This window comes from Pempheris klunzingeri, chromosome 2, assembly GCF_042242105.1.
Source record: "Pempheris klunzingeri isolate RE-2024b chromosome 2, fPemKlu1.hap1, whole genome shotgun sequence".
NCBI classification, from domain to species: Eukaryota; Metazoa; Chordata; class Actinopteri; order Acropomatiformes; family Pempheridae; genus Pempheris; species Pempheris klunzingeri.
This window is the reverse complement of record NC_092013.1, coordinates 2,373,996-2,401,980: the sequence shown is the minus strand read 5'-3', so window position 1 is coordinate 2,401,980 and position 27,985 is coordinate 2,373,996. Positions and strand designations below refer to the sequence as shown.

General features: G+C 43.8%; 3 protein-coding genes and 1 long non-coding RNA gene across 4 annotated transcripts; all 4 read right to left on the bottom strand.

The window, feature by feature from the left end:
* Window positions 1-1,010: 1,010 nt before the first annotated feature.
* On the bottom strand, window positions 1,011-4,415 carry LOC139218459 (E3 ubiquitin-protein ligase TRIM39-like). The gene is made up of 2 exons (XM_070850022.1): window positions 4,125-4,415; window positions 1,011-2,268 (listed from the first exon to the last, which is right to left on the bottom strand). The coding sequence occupies exons 1-2, from the start codon at window positions 4,396-4,398 to the stop codon at window positions 1,241-1,243; spliced, it is 1,302 nt and encodes a 433-aa protein (XP_070706123.1). The 5' UTR covers window positions 4,399-4,415; the 3' UTR covers window positions 1,011-1,240.
* Window positions 4,416-10,928: 6,513 nt separating this feature from the next.
* Window positions 10,929-14,415, bottom strand: LOC139217843 (nuclear factor 7, ovary-like). Its single transcript, XM_070849318.1, has 2 exons — window positions 14,113-14,415; window positions 10,929-12,254 (listed from the first exon to the last, which is right to left on the bottom strand). The coding sequence occupies exons 1-2, from the start codon at window positions 14,384-14,386 to the stop codon at window positions 11,227-11,229; spliced, it is 1,302 nt and encodes a 433-aa protein (XP_070705419.1). The 5' UTR covers window positions 14,387-14,415; the 3' UTR covers window positions 10,929-11,226.
* A 1,799-nt stretch (window positions 14,416-16,214) lies between these two features.
* LOC139213740 (nuclear factor 7, ovary-like) lies at window positions 16,215-18,524 on the bottom strand. The gene has a single exon (XM_070844359.1). It carries the CDS (start codon window positions 18,431-18,433, stop codon window positions 17,033-17,035), a length of 1,401 nt encoding a protein of 466 aa, XP_070700460.1. The 5' UTR covers window positions 18,434-18,524; the 3' UTR covers window positions 16,215-17,032.
* Window positions 18,525-19,117: 593 nt separating this feature from the next.
* Window positions 19,118-26,001, bottom strand: LOC139217480 (uncharacterized). The gene is made up of 3 exons (XR_011585624.1): window positions 25,874-26,001; window positions 20,749-20,865; window positions 19,118-20,094 (listed from the first exon to the last, which is right to left on the bottom strand). It is a non-coding gene; the product is annotated as an uncharacterized lncRNA (long non-coding RNA).
* Between the last annotated feature and the right edge of the window lie 1,984 nt (window positions 26,002-27,985).

Below are 27,985 nucleotides of genomic sequence, written 5' to 3'. Positions count from 1 at the left end.
TGAGAAACAGAGCCGAGCGTCGCCAAAGAATATGAGATTTAACTCTTTCACACTGTTCACTGGCCGTGTGCTAAACAGAACAATGATGCTGGTTACCAGTCAGACAGTTCAGCTGCGCCAGTAAACATGACTGTCGTCTTAGATCTCAGTCGGGCTCAGATCAAACGATTGGCTCTTAACATCTCTAGGTTCTGTATTAATTCAATAAAACCATAAATGTTTGGTGGCTGAATTTTAAAGATTAGTTCAAGTCTTAATAATCTTAATAAAGAAGTCACAAGCCTTACTGTATGTGTGTCAGAGCTGTAGCTGGCTGTGATCAGTCTTCCTGTCCGGACTGACTGCTGACAGTCTTTCATGTCAGTCATGAGCTTGTTGAGCTCTGGGAGGAGCAACAGACACACCTGAGCTGTGGGAGGAGTCAAAAACACACAGGTGAACTCCACCTGCCCTGAACCAGCGCTCGCATTTACAGATCAGGTTACTCATTATGACTTTATGATTGGCTTTACATGGGAAAGCCGTTTAAAGTCTGTATTTAATTATATGCTGTGCATAAATGATGAATACAGTCTGGGAATAATATTTATTCAAACAAATATCAGTGTTTCAGTTTATCAGTGAAAAAATCTTAAAACTGGATGAATGATAATATCATATATTGTCAACACTGTGAAAATGAAGTATATTTTCAAAGTCAGACTGATGACTGACGTGCACTCACAAACAAACTAATTGAACTCACGGCACAGAACTTGACATCCGGCCAATCATAACGTCACAGTTTGACTGAGGTTCTTGTTCTTCTTGTTGTTCGAGGTTCTTCTTGATCATGAATGAAGCTTTGCAGAAATATGAACAACAGTTTGCTTGGCTTTACATTCACAAACTCAGTGCTGAACTTAAACTCTACATCTTGCAAAGTAATGAGACACAAACGACAAAAGCTCAACCATCTTTATTTCAGTCGTTGCTGTTGAAATGTTTTGGCTCAAATTCAAACCTCACTGGGGTGCTCAATTTCTGGGGTGCGAGACGTGAAGATCATAAATGATGTGAAATCATTTTACATATGAAAAGGTCAGTGACAGAAACAAACAGATGATTGTTTAACAAAAGAACAATATAAACTGGCACAAAATAATTAATCTTTGGGATAATGAGGCAGCAGGAGGATGTTAAATTCAGTGACTTTTCCCTTGAAGAAATGAACAGCATCATAAATACAATCAGCCTCTCTTTATCTCTGACTGCTCTGTCCCACTGTCACACTGACCTGCACTGGTAACATCTTCACTGGGAGATTATACCAAGTGTTAATGTATGGAAACATCCTCTGAGTGAAGGTGTGTGTGAAGGTGTGTATGTGTGTGTTAGTGTCAGGATCAGAGAACGACAGCTTTCCTCTGTTCCAGTCCAGATTCACTCTGATCCTCTGAGGCTTCTTCTGCACTACGAGATCAGTGAATGAAGCTGATGGTGACCAGGCTGAGTATTTACCACCATAGAGTCCTATTCTCCAGAATCCAGACTGTATGCGTCCCTTCCTCTGGACAGACTCTGCTAACAGACCCAGTGTCCATCCTCTGTTGTCTCCAACCTCGACATCCCAGCTGTGAGTCCCTGAGGTGAAGCCCTCAGATCCAAGAACACTTAAATAATCAAATCTCTCTGGATTATCAGGAAGCTGCTGTTTCTCTCCTTCTCTCACGCTGCTCAGATCTTCAGACAGGATGAGTTGTGGATGTGCAGTGTTTGGGTCCAGGATCACAGGAGAGTAGGAGACCATGTCCTTCATCTTGTTCCAGATGTTGAAGGTCAGGTTGCCCAGGTGTTTGGCCTCGTCTATCAGAGCTCCTGAGGGCAGCTGTGGATCCTCCAGCAGGAGGCGCTGCTGGACTCTCTCCACTGCAGCCTTGTAGTTGTTCAGGAATGAGACGTCTTCAGCTCTCAGCTCCTCCTCTGTGGCTCTGACTGTGTGTGAAAGAGCTGCTATCTCTCTGCTCAGAGCCTCCATCTTCTCCTTCATCATCTGACTCTTCTGCTGCTCTTCCTCCCTCAGTGCAGCCATCCTCACCTCCTCTTCCTTTTCCAGAAACTGGTGAAGCTTCTTAAACTGCTCCTTAATCTGCCTCTCTGTCTGTCTGGCCTGGACCGTAATGTGTCTTGCTGTTTGATCAAACTTCACTTTAACTTCTTCAAAAACCTTTAACTTCTTCTTTAAAGGCTCCAGAGTTTCCTGAAGTTTGTTCTTGTCTCTGAGCGAAGCTGAAAGCAAAGCAGACAGAAACTACAGTCAGTGTGTGTGAGAACAACCTTAAATTTCTCAGCATCTGCATCACTCTGCTACTTATCTAGCATACAGTCAAAACCCCCCTTCATTTATACCCTAAACCTGGTCCACAGTGCACTTAGAGCTGGGGTAGGCAGGTTATTCTATCCATGATAACCTTTCAGCATGTTGCAATTCAAGTGGTCAGATAGAAAACTGGACTTCTGCTCCTCCTCTTGGCTGTTTCCGGGCTTTTGAATGTTTGGCTTTGATAAAGAGACAGCGCTCCTATTGGCTGTTCTTCAAATGCTGATGAGCGTGAACATGCCTTCAGTTTCCTGATCCAATGACGGAAAGTCCTGCAGAAAAAGTTGCTATTCCATTGACAACAACTGACTACAGTGGAAAGCAACATGGAAAAGGAAGAAATAGAGTCTAACAGAGGCTGTTAGGTGTTTTAGCTTGTGTACATATATATACCGTGGAAGCAGGTGATGAGTGGATGTTGCTAAAGGTTTAGCCTTGTGCTAACCGTAGGAGAATGTTCATGTAGCTAACGCCAGCTAACATTACAGTAAATCATCCCAAAGGACTTCACAGGTCCACACCTTTGAAAAGAAAGTAGGGAGGTAATTGTCAGAATTGCTGCTGCACAGTATGACAGCATTGGGATCACAAACACAATCAGTTGAAGCTGCTAACTTCAGTTTCTTGCACGATTTAGAGAGTGCCCAAGTGTGCAAGTGTCCGTGCTGCAGTCGTGTGCTCATCTTCACTGACACTGACTCGTTTATTACATTAATTTCAGCCTCTGTTTGATGAGTCTGTCTTCCTTTCTTTGGGTGTAGATGGTTGTCGTCGTTGCTGGAGTAGAAACTGCAGGACTTCCCTCCATTGATATCAGAATTTCATCTCTGCTTTTTGCAGATGATGTGGTTCTGTTGGCTTCCTCAGACCGCGACCTTCAGGAGGCGTTGGGGCGGTTTGCAGCTGAGTGTGAAGGGATGAGGGTCAGCACCTCTAAGTCTGAGGCCGTGGTTCTCTGCCAGAAAAAGGTGGATTGCCCCCTCTAGGTTGGGAGTGAGTTGCTGCCCCAAGTGGGGGAGTTTAAGCATCTCGGGGTCTTGTTCATGAGTGGGGGTAAAATGGAGCGTGAGATGGACAGATGGATTGGTGCAGCGTCAGCAGTAATGCAAGCGCTGTACCAGTCTGTTGTGGTGAAGATTGATTGATTTACCAGCCGATCTACGTTCCAACCCTCACCTGTGGTCATGAGCTCTGGGTCATGACCTAAAGAACGAGATACAAGCGGCTGAAATGAATTTCCTTCGAAGGGTGTCTGGGCTCAGCCTTAGAGATAGGGTGAGGAGCTCGGACATCCGGGAGGGGCTCGGAGAAGAGCCGCTGCTCCTGCACATCGAAAGGAGCCAATTCAGTGGTTTGGGCATCTGGTCAGGATGCCTCCTGGGCGCCTCCCCTGAGAGGTTTTCTGGGCATGTCCCTCCAGGAGGAGACCCAGAACCCGCTGAAGGGATAACATCTCTCGCCTGGCCTGGGGACGCCTCGGGATCCCCCAGGAGGAGCTGCAAAGCATTGTTTGGGAGAAGGGAGTCTGGAACTGCTTGACCTGTTGCCACCAAGACTCAACCCCGGATAAGCAGAAGATCTTGGATGGATGGATGGAGGTGCAAAAGTCTTTCTCTCAAACCACTTGAATTACAACATGCTGAAAGTTCAAAATAAGCTGCCTACCCCAACTTTAAACCTTTTCTCATAATTACAAGATCAGTCATAGTTTCCAAGTTCTGTTTGTCATACAACTCTTTATCTGGAAACACAAATGTGTTCTGACCTTTTGGTTCTGAGATGGAGTCTGACAAACGCTGCACCAGATCCTTCCTGGGTATTTTCTCTAGAATCATCTTGGTTACCTTCAGAGCTCCGTCAAGTTCATATGTCTTCACCATCAGATCCACTGTGTCCAGCCTTTCTGCCCTCTCCAGTTTGGACTTTGTGATGGTTTGGTAGCCCTGCAGGATGTCGGGCTGCTGCAGATACCATTTGAACTTCTTGAATTCATCGTCTCTTAATTCCTCCAGAGTGTTCAAAAGGTCCTCTGACGTCATGGTGTCTCCCTACTAAAATCAGACAGAGCCGAAAAACCAGAAGGAAAACTTGAACACAAACACATCAGAGCAATTTAAAGCATTTACGTTGCTTTTGTTGCCGTGTGAAGCATTTTGTAACACTTCCTCTATAACTTACGTTTATTATTATGAATCATGGGAGTAAACTGAAGAAATTTTATAGTTCAAAAATACAGAAATATGTCTCCAAGGAAGCATGAAATCATTTCACAAGACTTCACTCTATAGATTCTGTAACATGCAATTCCAACTGAACAGCGAAGTTAAAAAAAACTGGTTTGGTCACAATAAAACATCTGACAGCCCAAATAAGTGGGCAACATGACAGTACAGAGAGCCTAATGGTTGACACAATGACCTTGACAAAAATGTTAAAATACAAATGGATAGGGACTTAAATATATCATTAAGTGCTACATGTTTTGGCTTTAGTGTTGCAGAAACCAGCCCACACCTTTCATAACACGTTTTGCTCCATTCCCATGCCTCTCATTCCAAACTCATATATATCTTTGACTCAAAGCACCAAGGCCGCACCCCTTTGAGCGGAAAGAATGCTGTTTTCACATAACATGAGAAACAGAGCCGAGCGTCGCCAAAGAATATGAGATTTAACTCTTTCACACTGTTCACTGGCCGTGTGCTAAACAGAACAATGATGCTGGTTACCAGTCAGACAGTTCAGCTGCGCCAGTAAACATGACTGTCGTCTTAGATCTCAGTCGGGCTCAGATCAAACGATTGGCTCTTAACATCTCTAGGTTCTGTATTAATTCAATAAAACCATAAATGTTTGGTGGCTGAATTTTAAAGATTAGTTCAAGTCTTAATAATCTTAATAAAGAAGTCACAAGCCTTACTGTATGTGTGTCAGAGCTGTAGCTGGCTGTGATCAGTCTTCCTGTCCGGACTGACTGCTGACAGTCTTTCATGTCAGTCATGAGCTTGTTGAGCTCTGGGAGGAGCAACAGACACACCTGAGCTGTGGGAGGAGTCAAAAACACACAGGTGAACTCCACCTGCCCTGAACCAGCGCTCGCATTTACAGATCAGGTTACTCATTATGACTTTATGATTGGCTTTACATGGGAAAGCCGTTTAAAGTCTGTATTTAATTATATGCTGTGCATAAATGATGAATACAGTCTGGGAATAATATTTATTCAAACAAATATCAGTGTTTCAGTTTATCAGTGAAAAAATCTTAAAACTGGATGAATGATAATATCATATATTGTCAACACTGTGAAAATGAAGTATATTTTCAAAGTCAGACTGATGACTGACGTGCACTCACAAACAAACTAATTGAACTCACGGCACAGAACTTGACATCCAGGTAATCATAACGTCACAGTTTGACTGAGGTTCTTGTTCTTCTTGTTGTTCGAGGTTCTTCTTGATCATGAATGAAGCTTTGCAGAAATATGAACAACAGTTTGCTTGGCTTTACATTCACAAACTCAGTGCTGAACTTAAACTCTACATCTTGCAAAGTAATGAGACACAAACGACAAAAGCTCAACCACCTTTATTTCAGTCGTTGCTGTTGAAATGTTTTGGCTCAAATTCACACCTCACTGGGGTGCTCAATTTCTGGGGTGCGAGACGTGAAGATCATAAATGATGTGAAATCATTTTACATATGAAAAGGTCAGTGACAGAAACAAACAGATGATTGTTTAACAAAAGAACAATATAAACTGGCACAAAATAATTAATCTTTGGGATAATGAGGCAGCAGGAGGATGTTAAATTCAGTGACTTTTCCCTTGAAGAAATGAACAGCATCATAAATACAATCAGCCTCTCTTTATCTCTGACTGCTCTGTCCCACTGTCACACTGACCTGCACTGGTAACATCTTCATTGGGAGATTATACCAAGTGTTAATGTATGGAAACATCCTCTGAGTGAAGGTGTGTGTGAAGGTGTGTATGTGTGTGTTAGTATCAGGATCAGAGAACGACAGCTTTCCTCTGTTCCAGTCCAGATTCACTCTGATCCTCTGAGGATTCTTCTGCACTACGAGATCAGTGAATGAAGCTGATGGTGACCAGGCTGAGTATTTACCACCATAGAGTCCTATTCTCCAGAATCCAGACTGTATGCGTCCCTTCCTCTGGACAGACTCTGCTAACAGACCCAGTGTCCATCCTCTGTTGTCTCCAACCTCGACATCCCAGCTGTGAGTCCCTGAGGTGAAGCCCTCAGATCCAAGAACACTTAAATAATCAAACCTCTCTGGATTATCAGGAAGCTGCTGTTTCTCTCCTTCTCTCACGCTGCTCAGATCTTCAGACAGGATGAGGTCTGGATGTGCAGTGTTTGGGTCCAGGATCACAGGAGAGTAGGAGACCATGTCCTTCATCTTGTTCCAGATGTTGAAGGTCAGGTTGCCCAGGTGTTTGGCCTCGTCTATCAGAGCTCCTGAGGGCAGCTGTGGATCCTCCAGCAGGAGGCGCTGCTGGACTCTCTCCACTGCAGCCTTGTAGTTGTTCAGGAATGAGACGTCTTCAGCTCTCAGCTCCTGCTCTGTGGCTCTGACTGTGTGTGAAAGAGCTGCTATCTCTCTGCTCAGAGCCTCCATCTTCTCCTCCGTCATCTGACTCTTCTGCTCCTCTTCCTCCCTCAGTGCAGCCATCCTCACCTCCTCTTCCTTTTCCAGAAACTGGTGAAGCTTCTTAAACTGCTCCTTAATCTGCCTCTCTGTCTGTCTGGCCTGGACCGTAATGTGTCTTACTGTTTGATCAAACTTCACTTTAACTTCTTCAAAAACCTTTAACTTCTTCTTTAAAGGCTCCAGAGTTTCCTGAAGTTTCTTCTTGTCTCTGAGCGAAGCTGAAAGCAAAGCAGACAGAAACTACAGTCAGTGTGTGTGAGAACAACCTTAAATTTCTCAGCATCTGCATCACTCTGCTACTTATCTAGCATACAGTCAAAACCCCCCTTCATTTATACCCTAAACCTGGTCCACAGTGCACTTAGAGGTGGGGTAGGCAGGTTATTCTATCCATGATAACCTTTCAGCATGTTGCAATTCAAGTGGTCAGATAGAAAACTGGACTTCTGCTCCTCCTCTTGGCTGTTTCCGGGCTTTTGAATGTTTGGCTTTGATAAAGAGACAGCGTTCCTAATGGCTGTTCTTCAAGCGCTGATGAGCGTGAACATGCCTTCAGTTTCCTGATCCAATGATGGAAAGTCCTGCAGAAAAAGTTGCTATTCCATTGACAACAACTGACTACAGTGGAAAGCAACATGGAAAAGGAAGAAATAGAGTCTAACAGAGGCTGTTAGGTGTTTTAGCTTGTGTACATATATATACCGTGGAAGCAGGTGATGAGTGGATGTTGCTAAAGGTTTAGCCTTGTGCTAACTGTGGCAGAATGTTCATGTAGCTAACGCCAGCTAACATTACAGTAAATCATCCCAAAGGACTTCACAGGTCCACACCTTTGAAAAGAAAGTAGGGAGGTAATTGTCAGAATTGCTGCTGCACAGTATGACAGCATTGGGATCACAAACACAATCAGTTGAAGCTGCTAACTTCAGTTTCTTGCACGATTTAGAGAGTGCCCAAGTGTGCAAGTGTCCGTGCTGCAGTCGTGTGCTCATCTTCACTGACACTGACTCGTTTATTACATTAATTTCAGCCTCTGTTTGATGAGCCTGTCTTCCTTTCTTTGGGTGTAGATGGTCATCGTCGTTGCTGGAGTAGAAACTGCAGGACTTTCCTCCATTGATCTCAGAATTTCATCTCTGCTTTTTGCAGACGATGTGGTTCTGTTGGCTTCCTCAGACCGCGACCTTCAGCAGGCATTGGGGCGGTTTGCAGCTGAGTGTGAAGGGATGAGGGTCAGCACCTCTAAGTCTGAGGCCGTGGTTCTCTGCCAGAAAAAGGTGGATTGCCCCCTCTAGGTTGGGAGTGAGTTGCTGCCCCAAGTGGGGGAGTTTAAGCATCTCGGGGTCTTGTTCATGAGTGGGGGTAAAATGGAGCGTGAGATGGACAGATGGATTGGTGCAGCGTCAGCAGTAATGCAAGCGCTGTACCAGTCTGTTGTGGTGAAGATTGATTGATTTACCAGCCGATCTACGTTCCAACCCTCACCTGTGGTCATGAGCTCTGGGTCATGACCTAAAGAACAAGATACAAGCGGCTGAAATGAATTTCCTTCGAAGGGTGTCTGGGCTCAGCCTTAGAGATAGGGTGAGGAGCTCGGACATCCGGGAGGGGCTCGGAGAAGAGCTGCTGCTCCTTCACATCGAAAGGAGCCAATTCAGTGGTTTGGGCATCTGGTCAGGATGCCTCCTGGGCGCCTCCCCTGAGAAGTTTTCTGGGCATGTCCCTCCAGGAGGAGACCCAGAACCCACTAGAGGGATTACATCTCTCGCCTGGCCTGGGGACGCCTCGGGATCCCCCAGGAGGAGCTGCAAAGCATTGTTTGGGAGAAGGGAGTCTGGAACTACTTGACCTGTTGCCACCAAGACTCAACCCCGGATAAGCAGAAGATCATGGATGGATGGATGGAGGTGCAAAAGTCTTTCTCTCAAACCACTTGAATTACAACATGCTGAAAGTTCAAAATAAGCTGCCTACCCCAACTTTAAACCTTTTCTCATAATTACAAGATCAGTCATAGTTTCCAAGTTCTGTTTGTCATACAACTCTTTTTATCTGGAAACACAAATGTGTTCTGACCTTTTGGTTCTGAGATGGCGTCTGACAGACTCTGCACCAGATCCTTCCTGGGTATTTTCTCTAAAATCATCTTGGTTACCTTCAGAGCTCCGTCAAGTTCATATGTTTGCACCATCAGATCCACTGTGTCCAGCCTTTCTGCCCTCTCCAGTTTGGACTTTGTGATGGTTTGGTAGCCCTGCAGGATGTCGGGCTGCTGCAGATACCATTTGAACTTCTTGAATTCACTGTCTCTTAATTCCTCCAGAGTGTTCAAAAGGTCCTCTGACGTCATGGTGTCTCCCTACTAAAATCAGACAGAGCCGAAAAACCAGAAGGAAAACTTGAACACAAACACATCAGAGCAATTTAAAGCATTTACGTTGCTTTTGTTGCCGTGTGAAGCATTTTGTAACACTTCCTCTATAACTTACGTTTATTATTATGAATCATGGGAGTAAACTGAAGAAATTTTATAGTTCAAAAATACAGAAATATGTCTCCAAGGAAGCATGAAATCATTTCACAAGACTTCACTCTATAGATTCTGTAACATGCAATTCCAACTGAACAGCGAAGTTAAAAAAAACTGGTTTGGTCACAATAAAACATCTGACAGCCCAAATAAGTGGGCAACATGACAGTACAGAGAGCCTAATGGTTGACACAATGACCTTGACAAAAATGTTAAAATACAAATGGATAGGGACTTAAATATATCATTAAGTGCTACATGTTTTGGCTTTAGTGTTGCAGAAACCAGCCCACACCTTTCATAACACGTTTTGCTCCATTCCCATGCCTCTCATTCCAAACTCATATATATCTTTGACTCAAAGCACCAAGGCCGCACCCCTTTGAGCGGAAAGAATGCTGTTTTCACATAACATGAGAAACAGAGCCGAGCGTCGCCAAAGAATATGAGATTTAACTCTTTCACACTGTTCACTGGCCGTGTGCTAAACAGAACAATGATGCTGGTTACCAGTCAGACAGTTCAGCTGCGCCAGTAAACATGACTGTCGTCTTAGATCTCAGTCGGGCTCAGATCAAACGATTGGCTCTTAACATCTCTAGGTTCTGTATTAATTCAATAAAACCATAAATGTTTGGTGGCTGAATTTTAAAGATTAGTTCAAGTCTTAATAATCTTAATAAAGAAGTCACAAGCCTTACTGTATGTGTGTCAGAGCTGTAGCTGGCTGTGATCAGTCTTCCTGTCCGGACTGACTGCTGACAGTCTTTCATGTCAGTCATGAGCTTGTTGAGCTCTGGGAGGAGCAACAGACACACCTGAGCTGTGGGAGGAGTCAAAAACACACAGGTGAACTCCACCTGCCCTGAACCAGCGCTCGCATTTACAGATCAGGTTACTCATTATGACTTTATGATTGGCTTTACATGGGAAAGCCGTTTAAAGTCTGTATTTAATTATATGCTGTGCATAAATGATGAATACAGTCTGGGAATAATATTTATTCAAACAAATATCAGTGTTTCAGTTTATCAGTGAAAAAATCTTAAAACTGGATGAATGATAATATCATATATTGTCAACACTGTGAAAATGAAGTATATTTTCAAAGTCAGACTGATGACTGACGTGCACTCACAAACAAACTAATTGAACTCACGGCACAGAACTTGACATCCAGGTAATCATAACGTCACAGTTTGACTGAGGTTCTTGTTCTTCTTGTTGTTCGAGGTTCTTCTTGATCATGAATGAAGCTTTGCAGAAATATGAACAACAGTTTGCTTGGCTTTACATTCACAAACTCAGTGCTGAACTTAAACTCTACATCTTGCAAAGTAATGAGACACAAACGACAAAAGCTCAACCACCTTTATTTCAGTCGTTGCTGTTGAAATGTTTTGGCTCAAATTCACACCTCACTGGGGTGCTCAATTTCTGGGGTGCGAGACGTGAAGATCATAAATGATGTGAAATCATTTTACATATGAAAAGGTCAGTGACAGAAACAAACAGATGATTGTTTAACAAAAGAACAATATAAACTGGCACAAAATAATTAATCTTTGGGATAATGAGGCAGCAGGAGGATGTTAAATTCAGTGACTTTTCCCTTGAAGAAATGAACAGCATCATAAATACAATCAGCCTCTCTTTATCTCTGACTGCTCTGTCCCACTGTCACACTGACCTGCACTGGTAACATCTTCATTGGGAGATTATACCAAGTGTTAATGTATGGAAACATCCTCTGAGTGAAGGTGTGTGTGAAGGTGTGTATGTGTGTGTTAGTATCAGGATCAGAGAACGACAGCTTTCCTCTGTTCCAGTCCAGATTCACTCTGATCCTCTGAGGATTCTTCTGCACCACGAGATCAGTGACCTGAGCTTGTGGTGAGAGTGCTGAGTATTTACCACCATAGAGTCCTATTCTCCAGAATCCAGACATTCTGTCTCTCTTCCTCTGGACAGACTCTGCTAACAGACCCAGTGTCCATCCTCTGTTGTCTCCAACCTCGACATCCCAGCTGTGAGTCCCTGAGGTGAAGCCCTCAGATCCCAGAACACTTAAATAATTAAACCTCTCTGGATTATCAGGAAGCTGCTGTTTCTCTCCTTCTCTCACACTGCTCAGATCTTCAGACAGGATGAGGTCTGGATGTGCAGTGTTTGGGTCCAGGATCACAGGAGAGTAGGAGACCATGTCCTTCATCTTGTTCCAGATGTTGAAGGTCAGGTTGCCCAGGTGTTTGGCCTCGTCTATCAGAGCTCCTGAGGGCAGCTGTGGATCCTCCAGCAGGAGGCGCTGCTGGACTCTCTCCACTGCAGCCTTGTAGTTGTTCAGGAATGAGACGTCTTCAGCTCTCAGCTCCTGCTCTGTGGCTCTGACTGTGTGTGAAAGAGCTGCTATCTCTCTGCTCAGAGCCTCCATCTTCTCCTTCATCATCTGACTCTTCTGCTGCTCTTCCTCCCTCAGTGCAGCCATCCTCACCTCCTCTTCCTCTTCTAGAAACTGGTGAAGCTTCTTAAACTGCTCCTTAATCTGCCTCTCTGTCTGTCTGGCCTGGATCTTAATGTGTCTTACTGTTTGATCAAACTTCACTTTAACTTGTTCAAAAACCTTTAACTTCTTCTTTAAAGGCTCCAGAGTTTCCTGAAGTTTCTTCTTGTCTCTGAGCGAAGCTGAAAGCAAAGCAGACAGAAACTACAGTCAGTGTGTGTGAGAACAACCTTAAATTTCTCAGCATCTGCATCACTCTGCTACTTATCTAGCATACAGTCAAAACCCCCCTTCATTTATACCCTAAACCTGGTCCACAGTGCACTTAGAGGTGGAGTAGGCAGGTTATTCTATCCATGATAACCTTTCAGCATGTTGCAATTCAAGTGGTCAGATAGTAAACTGGACTTCTGCTCCTCCTCTTGGCTGTTTTCGGGCTTTTGAATGTTTGGCTTTGATAAAGAGACAGCGCTCCTATTGGCTGTTCTTCAAATGCTGATGAGCGTGAACATGCCTTCAGTTTCCTGATCCAATGACGGAAAGTCCTGCAGAAAAAGTTGCTATTCCATTGACAACAACTGACTACAGTGGAAAGCAACATGGAAAAGGAAGAAATAGAGTCTAACAGAGGCTGTTAGGTGTTTTAGCTTGTGTACATAGATATACCATGGAAGCAGGTGATGAGTGGATGTTGCTAAAGGTTTAGCCTTGTGCTAACTGTGGCAGAATGTTCATGTAGCTAACGCCAGCTAACATTACAGTAAATCATCCCAAAGGACTTCACAGGTCCACACCTTTGAAAAGAAAGTAGGGAGGTAATTGTCAGAATTGCTGCTGCAAAGTATGACAGCATTGGGATCACAAACACAATCAGTTGAAGCTGCTAACTTCAGTTTCTTGCACGATATAGAGAGTGCCAAAGTGTGCAAGTGTCCGTGCTGCAGTCGTGTGCTCATCTTCACTGACACTGACTCGTTTATTACATTAATTTCAGCCTCTGTTTGATGAGCCTGTCTTCCTTTCTTTGGGTGTAGATGGTCGTCGTCGTTGCTGGAGTAGAAACTGCAGGACTTTCCTCCATTGATCTCAGAATTTCATCTCTGCTTTTTGCAGATGATGTGGTTCTGTTGGCTTCCTCAGACCGCGACCTTCAGCAGGCGTTGGGGCGGTTTGCAGCTGAGTGTGAAGGGATGAGGGTCAGCACCTCTAAGTCTGAGGCCGTGGTTCTCTGCCAGAAAAAGGTGGATTGCCCCCTCTAGGTTGGGAGTGAGTTGCTGCCCCAAGTGGGGGAGTTTAAGCATCTCGGGGTCTTGTTCATGAGTGGGGGTAAAATGGAGCGTGAGATGGACAGATGGATTGGTGCAGCGTCAGTAGTAATGCGAGCGCTGTACCGGTCTGTTGTGGTGAAGATTGATTGATTTACCAGCCGATCTACGTTCCAACCCTCACCTGTGGTCATGAGCTCTGGGTCATGACCTAAAGAACGAGATACAAGCGGCTGAAATGAATTTCCTCCGAAGGGTGTCTGGGCTCAGCCTTAGAGATAGGGTGAGGAGCTCGGACACCCGGGAGGGGCTCGGAGAAGAGCCGCTGCTCCTGCACATCGAAAGTAGCCAATTCAGTGGTTCGGGCATCTGGTCAGGATGCCTCCTGGGCGCCTCCCCTGAGAGGTTTTCTGGGCATGTCCCTCCAGGAGGTGACCCAGAACCCGCTGGAGGGATTACATCTCTCGCCTGGCCTGGGGACGCCTCGGGATCCCCCAGGAGGAGCTGGAAAGCATTGTTTGGGAGAAGGGAGTCTGGAACTACTTGACCTGTTGCCACCAAGACTCAAACCCGGATAAGCAGAAGATCTTGGATGGATGGATGGAGGTGCAAAAGTCTTTCTCTCAAACCACTTGAATTACAACATGCTGAAAGTTCAAAATAAGCTGCCTACCCCAACTTTAAACCTTTTGTCGTAATTACAAGATCAGTCATAGTTTCCAAGTTCTGTTTGTCATACAACTCTTTTTATCTGGAAACACAAATGTGTTCTGACCTTTTGGTTCTGAGATGGAGTCTGACAAACGCTGCACCAGATCCTTCCTGGGTATTTTCTCTAGAATCATCTTGGTTACCTTCAGAGCTCCATCAAGTTTATATGTTTGCACCATCAGAGTCACTGTGTCCAGCCTTTCTGCCTTCTCCAGTTTGGACCCTTTGATGGTTTGGTAGCCCTGCAGGATGTCGGGCTGCTGCAGATACCATTTGAACTTCTTGAATTCACTGTCTCTTAATTCCTCCAGAGAGTTCAAAAGGTCCTCTGACGTCATGGTGTCTCCCTACTAAAATCAGACAGAGCCGTAAAACCAGAAGGAAAACTTGAACACAAACACATCAGAGCAGCAACAGGAGCTTCAACTAGAGTCAATGGTGGAATGAAGGCCAGATATTTCTGGTTCACAGTTTTTAAGTTTTTAAGAAATCAAGCGAAAGAGAGTGAAAAAAAGATGTATTTACTAATTGATATACCACAGTTTGGTTCTAGGACAGACAAAAGAAAACTGTTGGACTTTGGAAAGAACAACAGCCTGTCACACCTCAGCTTGACTCATTCTTGCACTAATTAGACCCTCTCAGGGAAAAAATCAACACTGGAACACATTTACTCATTTACAGTCCTGCTTCACTTGTAAATACATCTCTTAGTGGGTGCACAGGTTTGGATGTGGAGCGAGGTCACTGAAGGGGGCCCCCGCTGGAAGATGAGTGTGGGACTTACTGGAAGTTAATCAGAGCCGCATTTTGAGTAAATACACTACTCACAAAAAGTTAGGGATATTCAGCTTTCGGGTGAAATTTCAGGATGAACCTAAAATGCATTGTAACTTTTCCAGGTGAACTTAATGTGACCTTCTCTAAACCTTTGAATGCACATGTCCAACTGTTCAGTGTCTCAGTACTTTCTGCACCAGCTGCTGTTCTCTAACAAGAAGCTTAACAGCAACATTCACAACAGGTTTGATCCATGAATCCACCAATACATTTCCTGGTTCAATTAGAATTGGTATTTAAACAGTCCTCCTCATTGTGCTGTTCACAATCTGACATCATGAGAACAAGACGACACCTAACAATTGATCAACAGCACCTCAACACTGGAGGCTTCAAACAGGAAGTCCTCAGACGGAGGTGTTCACTGAGCTTAGAGGGTCACAGAGTGTCATCAGGAGGTTGGAACAGTGATACAGAGACTGGAAGAGTCACAGAAAGGAGAGGAGTGGACGTCCTTTGGCCACGTCCCAATTTACTGAGACACTGAAATGTTTTGTTGTGGTATACCTACCACTATTGTTAGATTTTCTTTCAATAAAGTGTTTAAAATGAAGAAATTACCAGTGCATGCTTCTACTTAAATGCCCTACTTTCATGATGGTGATGGTGAATTCAGCAACAAACCTGTACTCATGTCTAGTTCTGGACTGAAAGGTTTTTAAACTTGTGCTTCATTGTGTTTTGCTGTATCCAGTTTACCTTCTGTTAATCTCATTGTTTCAATCTGTTATTTTCATAAAAGTCCTTGTAAAGACGGGAGCTGCAAGTTACCATCCACTATAAACACTATGAACCTTGCATGGGAGAGCTGTACTGCATCTGTCCCTATCAGATAAACCATGAATGAATAATGGCTCCCCTCCCTGCTCTACTAACTTCTCTGTAATGTACTTTCACTTTGAGTGTTTCTTTAGTCAGACTCACGTTCAGTGTGTGTGGAGACTCAGCAGCTTGAAGCAGGAATTGAGCAGTTTTCCATTTTTCTCTCCTGTAGCTGAACTCACTCAGAGAAAGTTGGTAGTTTGGTCTGAAGGTGAATCTGATCGTCTGCTCTTCAGTCCGTGTGTCTCTCTTTAAGCAGGAAGAAACTGTTTCCTGGTTTGTCTCTAGTGAGTCAGGTGAGGGGTGGGGCTTTGATCCTACAGCACCTCCTGCTGACACCATCAGGCTCCAACTCTTCCTCAGTACAATTTTAAAACAAAGTATTCACTCCAGTTTACACCCTGAGGTTCTGGTTTCTTCTTGCTGCATTTATTAAAACAATGTAAAACAACTTATTTAAACAGAGAATAAATTGTGATATTTGGTTACATTGATTCACACTTATTGATTGGTTACATGTTCCATCACCTTTATTAATTGATCAACACTTGTCATCGTATTAAATATCTTTATCAATTCCTACTTCATCTTAATCAATACGTTATATTTACATCATGTGATATCTCAATATTTGATTCCATAATATTCATCTACTTCTCTGATCTTTAACCTCCCAAAACATGAAGAGAAACACATTCATACACAGCTGTAATCATCAGAGTTTAGAAATACTTTATGTTTCCAACAGGCAGTTTTTACTGTCCAAGTGTGTTTGCTCCATTTCTAGAACGCCATCGTATTTATGGGCCACGAATCTTTATCTGCTCTCCATCCCATTTTGAGCCTCCTTGTCGTGACTGAACTGAATGTGAAAGAAGTCAAAACGGGATCATAACTTTTACTTTTCCAGGCATGAACCTGGTCAGTTTATTCCCTGAGAGACTCTCACAGCAGGTTTCCTGTCCTCCTTCTTCTCATTATGGGCATTAACATCAGGTTGTGTGTGTGCGACAGGTGTCTTCCCTTTTCTTCTCCAAACAGCGGTTGCTGGTCTTCATGGCTCCACACACACAAGTGAAGAGAATTAAAATATGGACAACAATTTAAAATGATACAGTATTATTAATAAAAAGACAAATCCTGAATAGACCAGAGATAAAGATCAGAAAAATGTACACATGAAAAGATCGTCAGTAGAAACAAAAAGTAGATTTTCAAACTAAATAAAGAGAAAATTAAAACAACAGCAGAAACTAAAATATGCGTCTGTGGAATAATGAGAATAATGAGACAGGTGGAGGACAGGTGCAGCTTCATCCTCTTTATCTCTGACTGCTCTGTCCCACTGTCACACTGACCTGCACTGGTAATATCTTCATTGGGAGATTATCCCAAGTGTCAATGATTGGAAACATCCTCTGAGTGAAGGTGTGTGTGAAGGTGTGTATGTGTCTGTTAGTATCAGGATCAGAGAACGACAGCTTTCGTCTTTTCCAGTCCAGATTCACTCTGATCCTCTGAGGCTTCTTCTGCACAACGAGATCAGTGAATGAAGCTGGTGGTGAATGTGCTGAGTATTTACCATCACAGAGTCCTATTCTCCAGAATCCAGACTGTATGCGTTTCTTCCTCTGGACAGACTCTGCTAACAGACCCAGTGACCAAGTCCTGTTGTCTCCAACCTCAACATCCCAGCTGTGAGTCCCTGAGGTGAAGCCCTCAGATCCAAGAACACTGAAGTAACAATCAAACCTCTCTGGATTATCAGGAAGCTGCTGTTTCTCTCCTCCTCTCAGGCTGCTCAGATCTTCAGACAGGATGAGTTGTGGATGTGCAGCGTTTGGGTCCAGGATCACAGGAGAGTAGGAGACCATGTCCTTCATCTTGTTCCAGATGTTGAAGGTCAGGTTGCCCAGGTGTTTGGCCTCGTCTATCAGAGCTCCTGAGGGCAGCTGTGGATCCTCCAGCAGGAGGCGCTGCTGGACTCTCTCCACTGCAGCCTTGTAGTTGTTCAGGAATGAGACGTCTTCAGCTCTCAGCTCCTCCTCTGTGGCTCTGACTGTGTGTGAAAGAGCTGCTATCTCTCTGCTCAGAGCCTCCATCTTCTCCTTCATCATCTGACTCTTCTGCTCCTCTTCCTCCCTCAGTGCAGCCATCCTCACCTCCTCTTCCTCTTCTAGAAACTGGTGAAGCTTCTTAAACTTCTCCTTAATCTGCCTCTCTGTCTGTCGGGCCTGGACCTTAATGTGTTTTGCTGTTTGATCAAACTTCACTTTAACTTGTTCAGAAACCTTTAACTTCTTCTTTAAGGGCTTCAGAGTTTCCTGAAGTTCCTTCTTGTGTTGTTGTGCAGCTTCATCAATTGGTCTGAATCTGTGGTTGGTGTGTTTTTCTGAATCTCTGCAGATGAGACACACCGGCTGCTGATGGTCCACACAGAAGAGTTTGAGTTTCTCAGAGTGCAGACTGCAGAGAGCCTCTGAAGCTCTCTGATCTCTCTCCAGTAAGAAGGACTCACACAGGTTCTTTAACGCCAGGTTTGAAGGAGGTTCTGACCTTGAAGATCTTCTCTTACAAAGTGGACACTCCTGTGTTTGTTTCTCTCTCCACCATCTCTTCAGACAGTCTTTACAGAAGCTGTGGCTACATGACAGAACAACAGGATGTTTGAAGATGTCGTGACAGACCGGACAGCAGAGATCCTCCTCTGATCTGGAAGCCATTTTGTCTGTGAGTGAAGCTGAAAACACAGCAGACAGGGATCACAGTCAGCCACAGCTCCCCTCCCTTCTCTCCTAACCACAGTGAAGTTTACTTTCAGTGTGACTCCAGTTTTTAGTCAAACTCACATGCAGTGTTTGGAGACTCGGCAGGTTGAAGCAGCAGTGTTGTTGTTTCCACTTTTCTCTCCTGTAGCTGAACTCACTCAGAGAAAGTTGGTAGTTTGGTCTGAAGGTGAATCTGATCGTCTGCTCTTCAGTCTGTGTCTCTCTCCTCACTGAAGAAAAATAACAGACTGTTTCCTGGTTTGTCTCGAGTGAGTCAGGTGAGGGGTGAGGCTTTGTAGACTTTGAACCTACACTGAATGCAGTGGAAGAGTTAGAGGATAACTTGAAGCCCTGTAATATTATAGGACTGGTGGATCATGGGAGGGAAAGGGATGGAGGGAGGGAGGTGTGTCGGTGATCATAGCCCAGTGTCACTGAGTGTGTTGAGCTTGTTTTAAAACTGTATTTGCTTACAATAGAAACACCACAGAGGGGGGGGGGGGGGGGGTTATTAAAAACACTTGTAAGGAGAGAAAAACAGTACAATAAAAATCAATTGTGAGCTATAATTTGAATGTAATGAATTTAATGAGACACGAGTGAAATCAAACATCTTTATTTCAGTTGTTGTTGGTGAAATAATCCATTTGGCTCAAATTCACAAACTCAGTGAACTGACAGAGATTTCAACCAACCACAGACCAGATATTCATCTACTTCTCTGACATTTAACCTCCCAAAACATGAAGAGAAACACATTCATACACAGCTGTAATCATCAGAGTTTACAAATACTTTATGTTTCCAACAGGCAGTTTTTACTGGCAAAGTGTGTTTGCTCCATTTCTGGAACGCCATCGTATTTATGGTCCACGAATCTTTATCTGCTCTCCATCCCATTTTCGGCCTTCAATTCAAACCTCACAAATTCAACCACCCACCAAAAGAATACACACTAATGCTGGGATGCCATTTAATTTACAGTCCATGTGTCTTCACATCCTCTCCGAACCTTCTTGTTCCTCTCGGTCACAACTGAAATGGATTTTGCAGAAACTCATAATGCAATCAAAGCCTTTAACTTTCCGTGTGTTTACCTGCTGTGTTTATTCATTCTAAACAGGTTTCCTATCTACATTGTTCCTAACCCGCAGCGGCTGTGACATCAGGCTATTCCTTTGACTGAACCAGCGTCTGAGAGAGTAGTTTAGATAACTGGATTCATCCATTTTCATACATCGAGCTGTAATACTGGTAAAGAACCTCATTGTAAGAACAGCAGGTGAAAGGTTCAGACAAACAAACAAGCAGTCAGCAGTAAAAACATCAGCATTCATCTTCTAACTACTCACTGACACTGCAGGATTTTCCAAACAAGTCCTCTAAAAATGCAGCAAGCACGTGGGACTTCAGCGAAGATTTGGTTTTGGATTTTCGGAGGGTTCCTGAAGAGTCACAACAACTTCTCCCATATTTTAGCTCATATGAGCATCTTCTGTGTCGTGAACCTGTTGTTCCAGGACCAGTTTAGTACCAGTTGGTGCACGAGATCATGAAACACATGTTGTCTACCTTCCTGTTTCCCATCTGGCACTGGGGCAGCTCTCCTGGGGTGTCTGCGGGACAAAAATGCATCACTTGCTGTAAATGAATCCTCTTTTTCATGATGTGTGCAATGACATTTTTGTTTTTTTGCTTTTTACTTCTAGGATAAAAAAAGAGGTGACGATGAAAATTCATTCTCATGAAGTTGGCTTCTTTAGGACGAATAAGACAAGGAAGGTGAGTAGAGGTCAGCAGTAATTTAACTTGTCACTGCAGAAAGGTATTCAGAGCCTTTATTTAAGTAAACATACTGTATTTTAGAGGCTTATTGTATATTTTCATGTTAAAAATCTTACAGGGATCATTAGTTAGTTTGCCTTATTGGGTGAGTTTGGTGTTTTTAAGGGTCAGTTTGGATCCAAACTAATGCATTACAACATCAACGTCTGGTGGGTTTGAAGAGAGCAGCTTTAGTTCCCATTCGGCTACAGCTGTCTGATGGAAAGGACTAAACGTGGCATTAACTTATATTATAGATATTGATGTTTCCAGCTGGGTTAAAACCCTTTTTTCCTTGCATCAAAAAATCCAAACTATCCCTTTAATCTGAGGAGAAACTACATTAGAAAAATGCAGTAGCGTGGAAAAATAAAATGAAAATAATGAAGTCAAGTCAAAATTGTCCGTAAGAAGATTAGTCGAGAACGTGTCCTTAGTTATTTTACCTTCAGCTTCAGCAGGTCCTGAGCTGTCAGTGTTGGCAGACTCCTGATGTTTGCCAGCCTCCTCTTCTCTCTCCTCAGCCTTCCTCTCGTGGCTCTGCTCTGCTCCCATCATCACACCTGAGGGCAACAAACACAGGTACGTACAGGCATGCATGCCGACCTCCCTCTAATAGCTGAGGGTTAAGATTAGGTGAGCGGCAGTGGGAAATACGCTTATTTGCTTCTTGCCAAGAGTTAAGATGAGAAGACTAATGCTCCTCTCATGTCTGTACAGGAAATATGAAGCTACAGACAGGCAGCTTAGCTTAGCATAAAAACAGCTAACCTATTGCTCAACATAAGGTGACAACTATCAGCACCTGTAAAGCTGCGTTTCCCCTAAACGCAAAGCAACTTGTGTTTGATCACCAGAACATTTTCAATTCGCTCGACTCGCTTCCCGTGTGCAGCGTCACCCACCGCCTCTGCTCGAGCCTCTGCACCGACTTTGAATGTAATGAAACATTTACTTCCTGGTTGGTGGAAACACACCTTTCATCAAAGTCACAAGTTATAAAATCACCAACGCTTTTGCTTTGAACCGGTGGCCATTTTAACAAGACTTTGACGCCGTTTTAACATCCCCATAAGTTTAAATATAAGCTGCATATATGACGGCAGAGACTTCCATGAAAATGCCAGAACCAACTGTGAATGATCCCAACAAATACTGATATATCTGCTTCAGTTCAACTGTTGTCCAAAAACCAACACTTGCACTGGCTGACGTGTTCCTTCATCACCACCAACACACACACACACACACACACACACACACACACACACACACACACAACAATAGTTTATTTAGACTCACACACTGTCCTGCTGCCCCAGATACTCACTTGAGCACCACGTGTGGATTAATCCCCTGCTGGAAATAGTCCCCATCAAATGTGCTATTTCCACCTGTTTATCAAAAACTACAGTGAGCAGCTGTTTTGGGAAATTACTGAGGAGTGAAACTATACATTCGAAGAGTATTTTCATCTTCAGTGGGAACCAATGGGCAAACCAATCAGAGAAATGGATTTGCTGACAAAAAGAGGATACAGAATAATCAATCGTGTCCTTTGATATTGTTTAATTTATGAAAAGTTGATAGCTGAAGCTTCAGTGGGGGGAAAAAGTTAAAAAAAAAAAAAGCATGGGATGTGCGTTGGGATCTGAGAGATACTCCTCATTTGTCTGGAAGTGGGACAGAGAGCGGACACCGATGGGAAGACCTTGACAGACGAGAGCGATCACGGATATCAGCTCGGACATCTCTAATCCCCTCCACAACAATCCGTCCACGACGCCAATCCAATCAGCCACAACTGAATCAGACACGACTGATGGGATCATCTCACTCTGATTAACACTTTACACGATCGCCGCGTTGAGCCGTGACGGCTTCCCGGTGGTCTGTAATGCATGCTGGGAAATTACACAGGACAAACAGCACCTCGCGGCTTATTTTAATCAATCTATTGGTTATTTCTCACTGATTGGACAAACCAGGAGGACACATGCCACAAACATCCAACTGATTCTTTTGTCCCAAAGAGGTTCGGGCTGTAAGAAAAAACTTTACTTTTGGAAATTACTTGATTTAGTCGGTTAAAAAATGTAAATCAAAGCAGCAGAACCAGAGCTATTGTCTTTTTTAAGTGGGTCCCCAATACATCTGGATTTCTTCACATTTTCTTATCCGATAAACAAACACTAACTAAATAATTAATCAAAATGCTTTTATTAATTTAGTTAAATTATTAGTATTTTTTGGTGATATGACTAAATACATTTACTCAAGTACTTGTACACAGATGTTTCCAGCTTCTGTAACTTTATACTCCACTGCAGCCCAAAAGGTATTTTCCCCATAGACCTCCATTGTTTCACAGGACACCTCCAGCGATAAATGATCAATTATTGCTCTTTGCACAGGACATTACGAGTACGAGCCGATCACCAGCGCGGTTGGGCCAGAGGCATGATGGGATGGACACACAGACTGTGTGAAGGATGTGGACGTAGCAACCAGAAGCCTGACTGGATGGAAGTCAATGGGGAAAATGAGCCGACTTCTCTCTTTTCCTGATGAGTTTCTGCTCTTAGTCTCTAGTTTACTGTCTTCTTCAGCACAGCGGGATGTTCATTTAGGAAATTATGGTCCATTTAGAGGAAGATAGACCAGGAAACAGAGTATGATTTAGGGCGGGACAACACAAACCAATGGATGACGTCAAGGTGGCAACGTCCACTCCTTTTATTCAGTCTACTTATAATACGTCCGTGGTCTCTGCCTGTGTTTCTAGAGAAGCTAGAAATTACCTCATCCACTGCAGGAGATGAAGAAACACCGCTTCTGAAATAACCGGCAACAAAATGCTGCTGATGATTTCCACACTCCCCAAAATGATTTCATTCACTGCGCTGTGCCAAATGGAGACTGTAACCAGTGTGTCAATACGCTAGTAGAAATAATGGGCGGCAGTAAAGTGAGAAATTAACAGCCTCACAAATGCAGAGCATCCACCGGTGCTCTGACTGCATGTTAAAGCTGATTAGGGGCCTAACCTTTACTAATATAATATAAGATGGGGGCGGACATGAAGACTTAACTCGCAGCCAGTGAGTAAAACAAAGAATATCAAGAGAGAACTTATGGATCTGTGGAGCAAAAGTGATGTTATGGCTGAAAAACACTGAACTCTTGAGGGCTGATTTTATTATTTTTCCTTCCAGCCAAGCTGTTAAAACGTATCAGGCAAGTAGTATAACGAGTTAATCTGAGTGACACATGCTTCATTCATGAATTTAAGAGCATCTCAATCAGCATTCAGGGCCGTCGCCTCACTTCCCCTCTCCAGCTGTCACAGCTGGAGAGAAAGCTGGGCTAAATATAGCCCCCCCACCACCCACCACCACCACCACCCCTCTCTTTCTCTGAGATACTGTTTTGTTTTGACTCGAGCTCTTTCTTATCTCCACTGCTGCCCCCTTCTGTTGGAAATAAGCCGCATGTGTCCCCCCCCCCCCCCCCACATGTGACCCAGCTGCAGGCCTCACTCCACTTATTCACCCCCTCCTACTTACTTCCTTTTTGTTCTTCTGCTCTGACACTTCATTGCTAATTCAAGGGTTGGTAGTCTGATTCCTGCTGGACCACCGGGCTCCTGTGAGGCTCGTTCATGTTTAGGTTTCATTTCCTTCAGAAAATTAAACACTTTCAGCACAAACCGGGAAATAATAAAAGATAAATCATCTCTCACCAGCAGATTAATTACAATCTATCTGCGTTATTGGTTTGATTAAAGCGAGCGCGAGTTTGCGAGTTTCAGCTCGCACCACATCAGGACCACAGCTGAGGGACGCCACAGCGGGCCACAGTGGGTTACAGTGGATTACAGTGGGCCACGGTGGGTTACAGTGGGTTACAGTGGGCCACAGTGGGCCACAGTGGATTACAGTGGGCCACGGTGGGTTACAGTGGATTACAGTGGGCCACAGTGGGTTACAGTGGATTACAGTGGGCCACGGTGGGTTACAGTGGATTACAGTGGGCCACAGTGGGTTACAGTGGATTACAGTGGGCCACAGTGGGTTACAGTGGGTTACAGTGGGCCACAGTGGGTTACAGTGGGCTACAGTGGGCCACAGTGGATTACAGTGGGTTACAGTGGGCCACAGTGGATTACAGTGGGCCACAGTTAGTTACAGTGGGTTACAGTGGGCCACAGTGGATTACAGTGGGCCACAGTGGGTTACAGTGGGTTACAGTGGGCCACAGTGGGTTACAGTGGGCCACAGTGGGCCACAGTGGATTACAGTGGGCCACAGTTAGTTACAGTGGGTTACAGTGGGCCACAGTGGATTACAGTGGGCCACAGTGGGTTACAGTGGGTTACAGTGGGCCACAGTGGGTTACAGTGGGCCACAGTGGGCTACAGTGGGCCACAGTGGGTTACAGTGGGCCACAGTGGGTTACAGTGGGCCACAGTGGGCTACAGTGGGCCACAGTGGGTTACAGTGGGCCACAGTGGGCTACAGTGGGTTACAGTGGGCCACAGTGGGCCATAGTGGATTACAGTGGGTTCGTTTGTTTGGCAGAAAAAACTGATTTCCATACAGAGATCCTGGAGTTACTGCGTCTTTGCTATCTATCCAACACAACGCAAAAGCCCACCGGTTATGTGTATTTCTACCTTTATGTGTGTATTTCTACCTTTATTTTAGTATTTCTACCTTTATTTGAGTATTTCTACCTTTATGTGTGTATTTCTAACTTTATGTGTGTATTTCTACCTTTATGTGCGTATTTCTACCTTTATTTGTGTATTTCTACCTTTATGTGTGTATTTCTACCTTTATTTGTGTATTTCTACCTTTATGTGTGTATTTCTACCTTTATTTGTGTATTTCTACCTTTATGTGTGTTTGTATTCTTTGTTTTTAGCTGTGTGTCTGTGAGTATGACTGTATGTGCGATTGTATCCACATTTAAAAACAAAACAGAAACTTTGCTGTTCACACAGGCTTACGGGTGATAACTGTGTGTGTGTGTGTGTGTGTGTGTGTGTGTGTGTGTGTGTGTGTGTGTGTGTGTGTGTGTGTGTGTGTGAGCTGACATGGTCACACTTTGTTAATGTTAATGAATGATGAGTGTTGCTCCTGTTTGAGCATTTGGAGCTTACCTTTAATAATAAAATGTGCCGTATACCTTTATAGTATATAAATTGAACAGAAGTATAAGATTCAAATCACATGAAGGCACAAAGTAGTAACTTCACTGCACCAAACTTAAGGTGGACTACTTCTTGAGATGAAATAGGAAACAGCCGCCTCCACTAATGTTTTCTGCACAATAACACAAATCAAAAATCTCCTATAAAAGGGACTGTTGATGTAAGTCAGTGTAACCAGAGCCTGCACACAGGCTTTATTCAGCTGCTGCCTCAGACATGTTTACAACACTGAGAGCTCCGCCCACACACACACACACACACACACACACACACACACACACACACACACACAGCTCTTAGTGCATAGTGTGTGTGCTGTTTGCTGCTGTCGGGAACATAAATTAATTTTATCCCACCTAGTCGACCCCCTGCTTTCCTTCGGGGCCCGTCGGTCTCTGTCGGCCCGCCGGTACCGATCAGTTTCTCGGTGTTTCCAGGCAGAGTTTCCGGATCCGACGTGTCGGCGGAGCGGCGCACCCCACAGATCGTCTACACAGACGAGAGGGATCACTCCGAGAGTTAGATCAGCGGCGGACAAACAGAGATTGTGAACTGAAAGAGAAGTCAGATTTTCATTGAGGTTATTATAATTCATCCCGAGGTAGACATGAATGGCTGCGTTCAGTTTTGAGGCAATCCATCCAATAGTTAAAGATATTCATTCATTACTCAAGATGTAGAAGAAATTCTTCCGTTATAGAAAGATATAGTTTATTCAAAAGATATATATGAATATCTATTTTTAACAATGAATGCAGTGTACATGTAGGAGCCGTTAACGTTTGTTGTCGGCATGTTACTTTACTTTTATTCTCGTATTAATTACTGTTTTGGACACTGGGCTGTATATGTGGGGGCAAAGGTCAGAATCAGGATCAGATTTATTGTCATCATACAGCAAAGTACAATGAGATTTCGTGTCTCATTGCAGGTGAGAGGAAGAGGAGGGCACAGCTCTCACCTGACCGACCGGAAAATGTCTATTATTGTCTGCGTAACAACACTAATCTCACCTGTGAAGCAAAGCCAAGTGGAAAAACAGCACAGAGTTGCCATTACAATACATATACATTGTATAAAGTGCCTTTGCATCGCGAGATATTTCCGTCCGGACCAACGTGGTGAGTTTGAGTAAAGTCAAGTTTATTCATGAAGCACATTTCAAACGACAGGCGTTGGTTCACTGTGCTTCGGAATAAAAGGAAAATAAAAACAGGTAAAGATCGCACACAACAAAAACATACAGGACAAGACGAGTACAACGATCTACCGCCTGTTTTTGGTTGTAACCATAAACCTGCATCCTGTCCAGGTCCAGCAGGGGGCGACTCCAGTGGTCAGATTGGATGGAAGTCAATGAGAAAATGAGCCGACTTCTCTCCTGATTTATCAGCTCAGTGAACATTTTCCTGATGAGTTTCTGCTCTCAGTCTCTAGTTTACAGTCTTCTTCAGCACAGCAGGACGTTCATTTAGTAGATTATGTTCCCATTTAGAGGAAAATAGACCAGGAAGAGGGGGAGAGGGGCTTTAGGGCGGGGCTTCCTGCTCGCTAACCAATCAGAGACAGGCCATGCCTAAACATAGCCAATCAGAGGAGGGTCCTCACAGAATGAACGTCACTTCAAAAACCTACGATGAAGACGGCAACAATCGCAAACACGAGGTATGAAATCGGCGGTCCATAATAAACTGATTGGCTGCGACTGTGATGCCAATTCATCATTTTTAATCAATACTTGATGTCTCATGCTAATTTACCTTTAACAACACGTTTGAATCGATAACGACTGACCGGTTTTCTCAGAGGAGGATATTAAAAGACAGCATGATAATCTTGAGTGTATAATAAATATGATAGATAGATAGATAGAAATACTTTATTGATCCCCGGGGGGTAATTCTGGTGTTACAGAAGCAGCATAGAGAGTTAAAGTGACCACCACCATGAAGACAAACAAATAAGCAAAAAATGTAGAAAATGTTGTAAGTACCAGATCAATAAGAATTAGCAAGAAAAAAATTGCAAGGTAAATAAATAAATGACTAAAACGAAGGTAAATAAATATAAAATGTAATATACACTATAAAATGTACCAATGCAATATGCAGGGTAAAAATGCCAAATATGGAGAACAAAATGAACACTGCAGTGTAAAATAAATTATAAAAGAGAAAGAAAACTTCACTGACATCGTTGTGGCGGGGTCCGCCACTCTGGCAGCCCTGCTTGAAACGGTGTCTCACGCAGCAGAAAATAACCAGTTGATTTTCCAGACCAGCCAGGTTCAATCCACTTAATGCCACAGATATTTCCCGTTTCATTCCAATAAGGCTTGAACTCACCTTTGTGCTAATCGCCCAAGTGAATATAAATCAGCTAGCAACAGCAACTACAAGTGTAGGAAAAGCAGACGTTGAATGTGAGCAGACAGAAACAGGAAGGAGTGACACCTCCTCACCTCTCAA

Bases quoted from the DNA above. Each gene is read 5' to 3' on its own strand.
- LOC139218459 (XM_070850022.1), bottom strand. From the start codon at position 4,398: ATGACGTCAGAGGACCTTTTGAACACTCTGGAGGAATTAAGAGACGAT. The intron at 2,269-4,124 runs GTCAGAACACAT...CTTTGCTTTCAG, and splicing joins CTCCATCTCAGAACCAAAAG to CTTCGCTCAGAGACAAGAAC.
- LOC139217843 (XM_070849318.1), bottom strand. From the start codon at position 14,386: ATGACGTCAGAGGACCTTTTGAACTCTCTGGAGGAATTAAGAGACAGT. The intron at 12,255-14,112 runs GTCAGAACACAT...CTTTGCTTTCAG, and splicing joins CTCCATCTCAGAACCAAAAG to CTTCGCTCAGAGACAAGAAG.
- LOC139213740 (XM_070844359.1), bottom strand. From the start codon at position 18,433: ATGGCTTCCAGATCAGAGGAGGATCTCTGCTGTCCGGTCTGTCACGAC.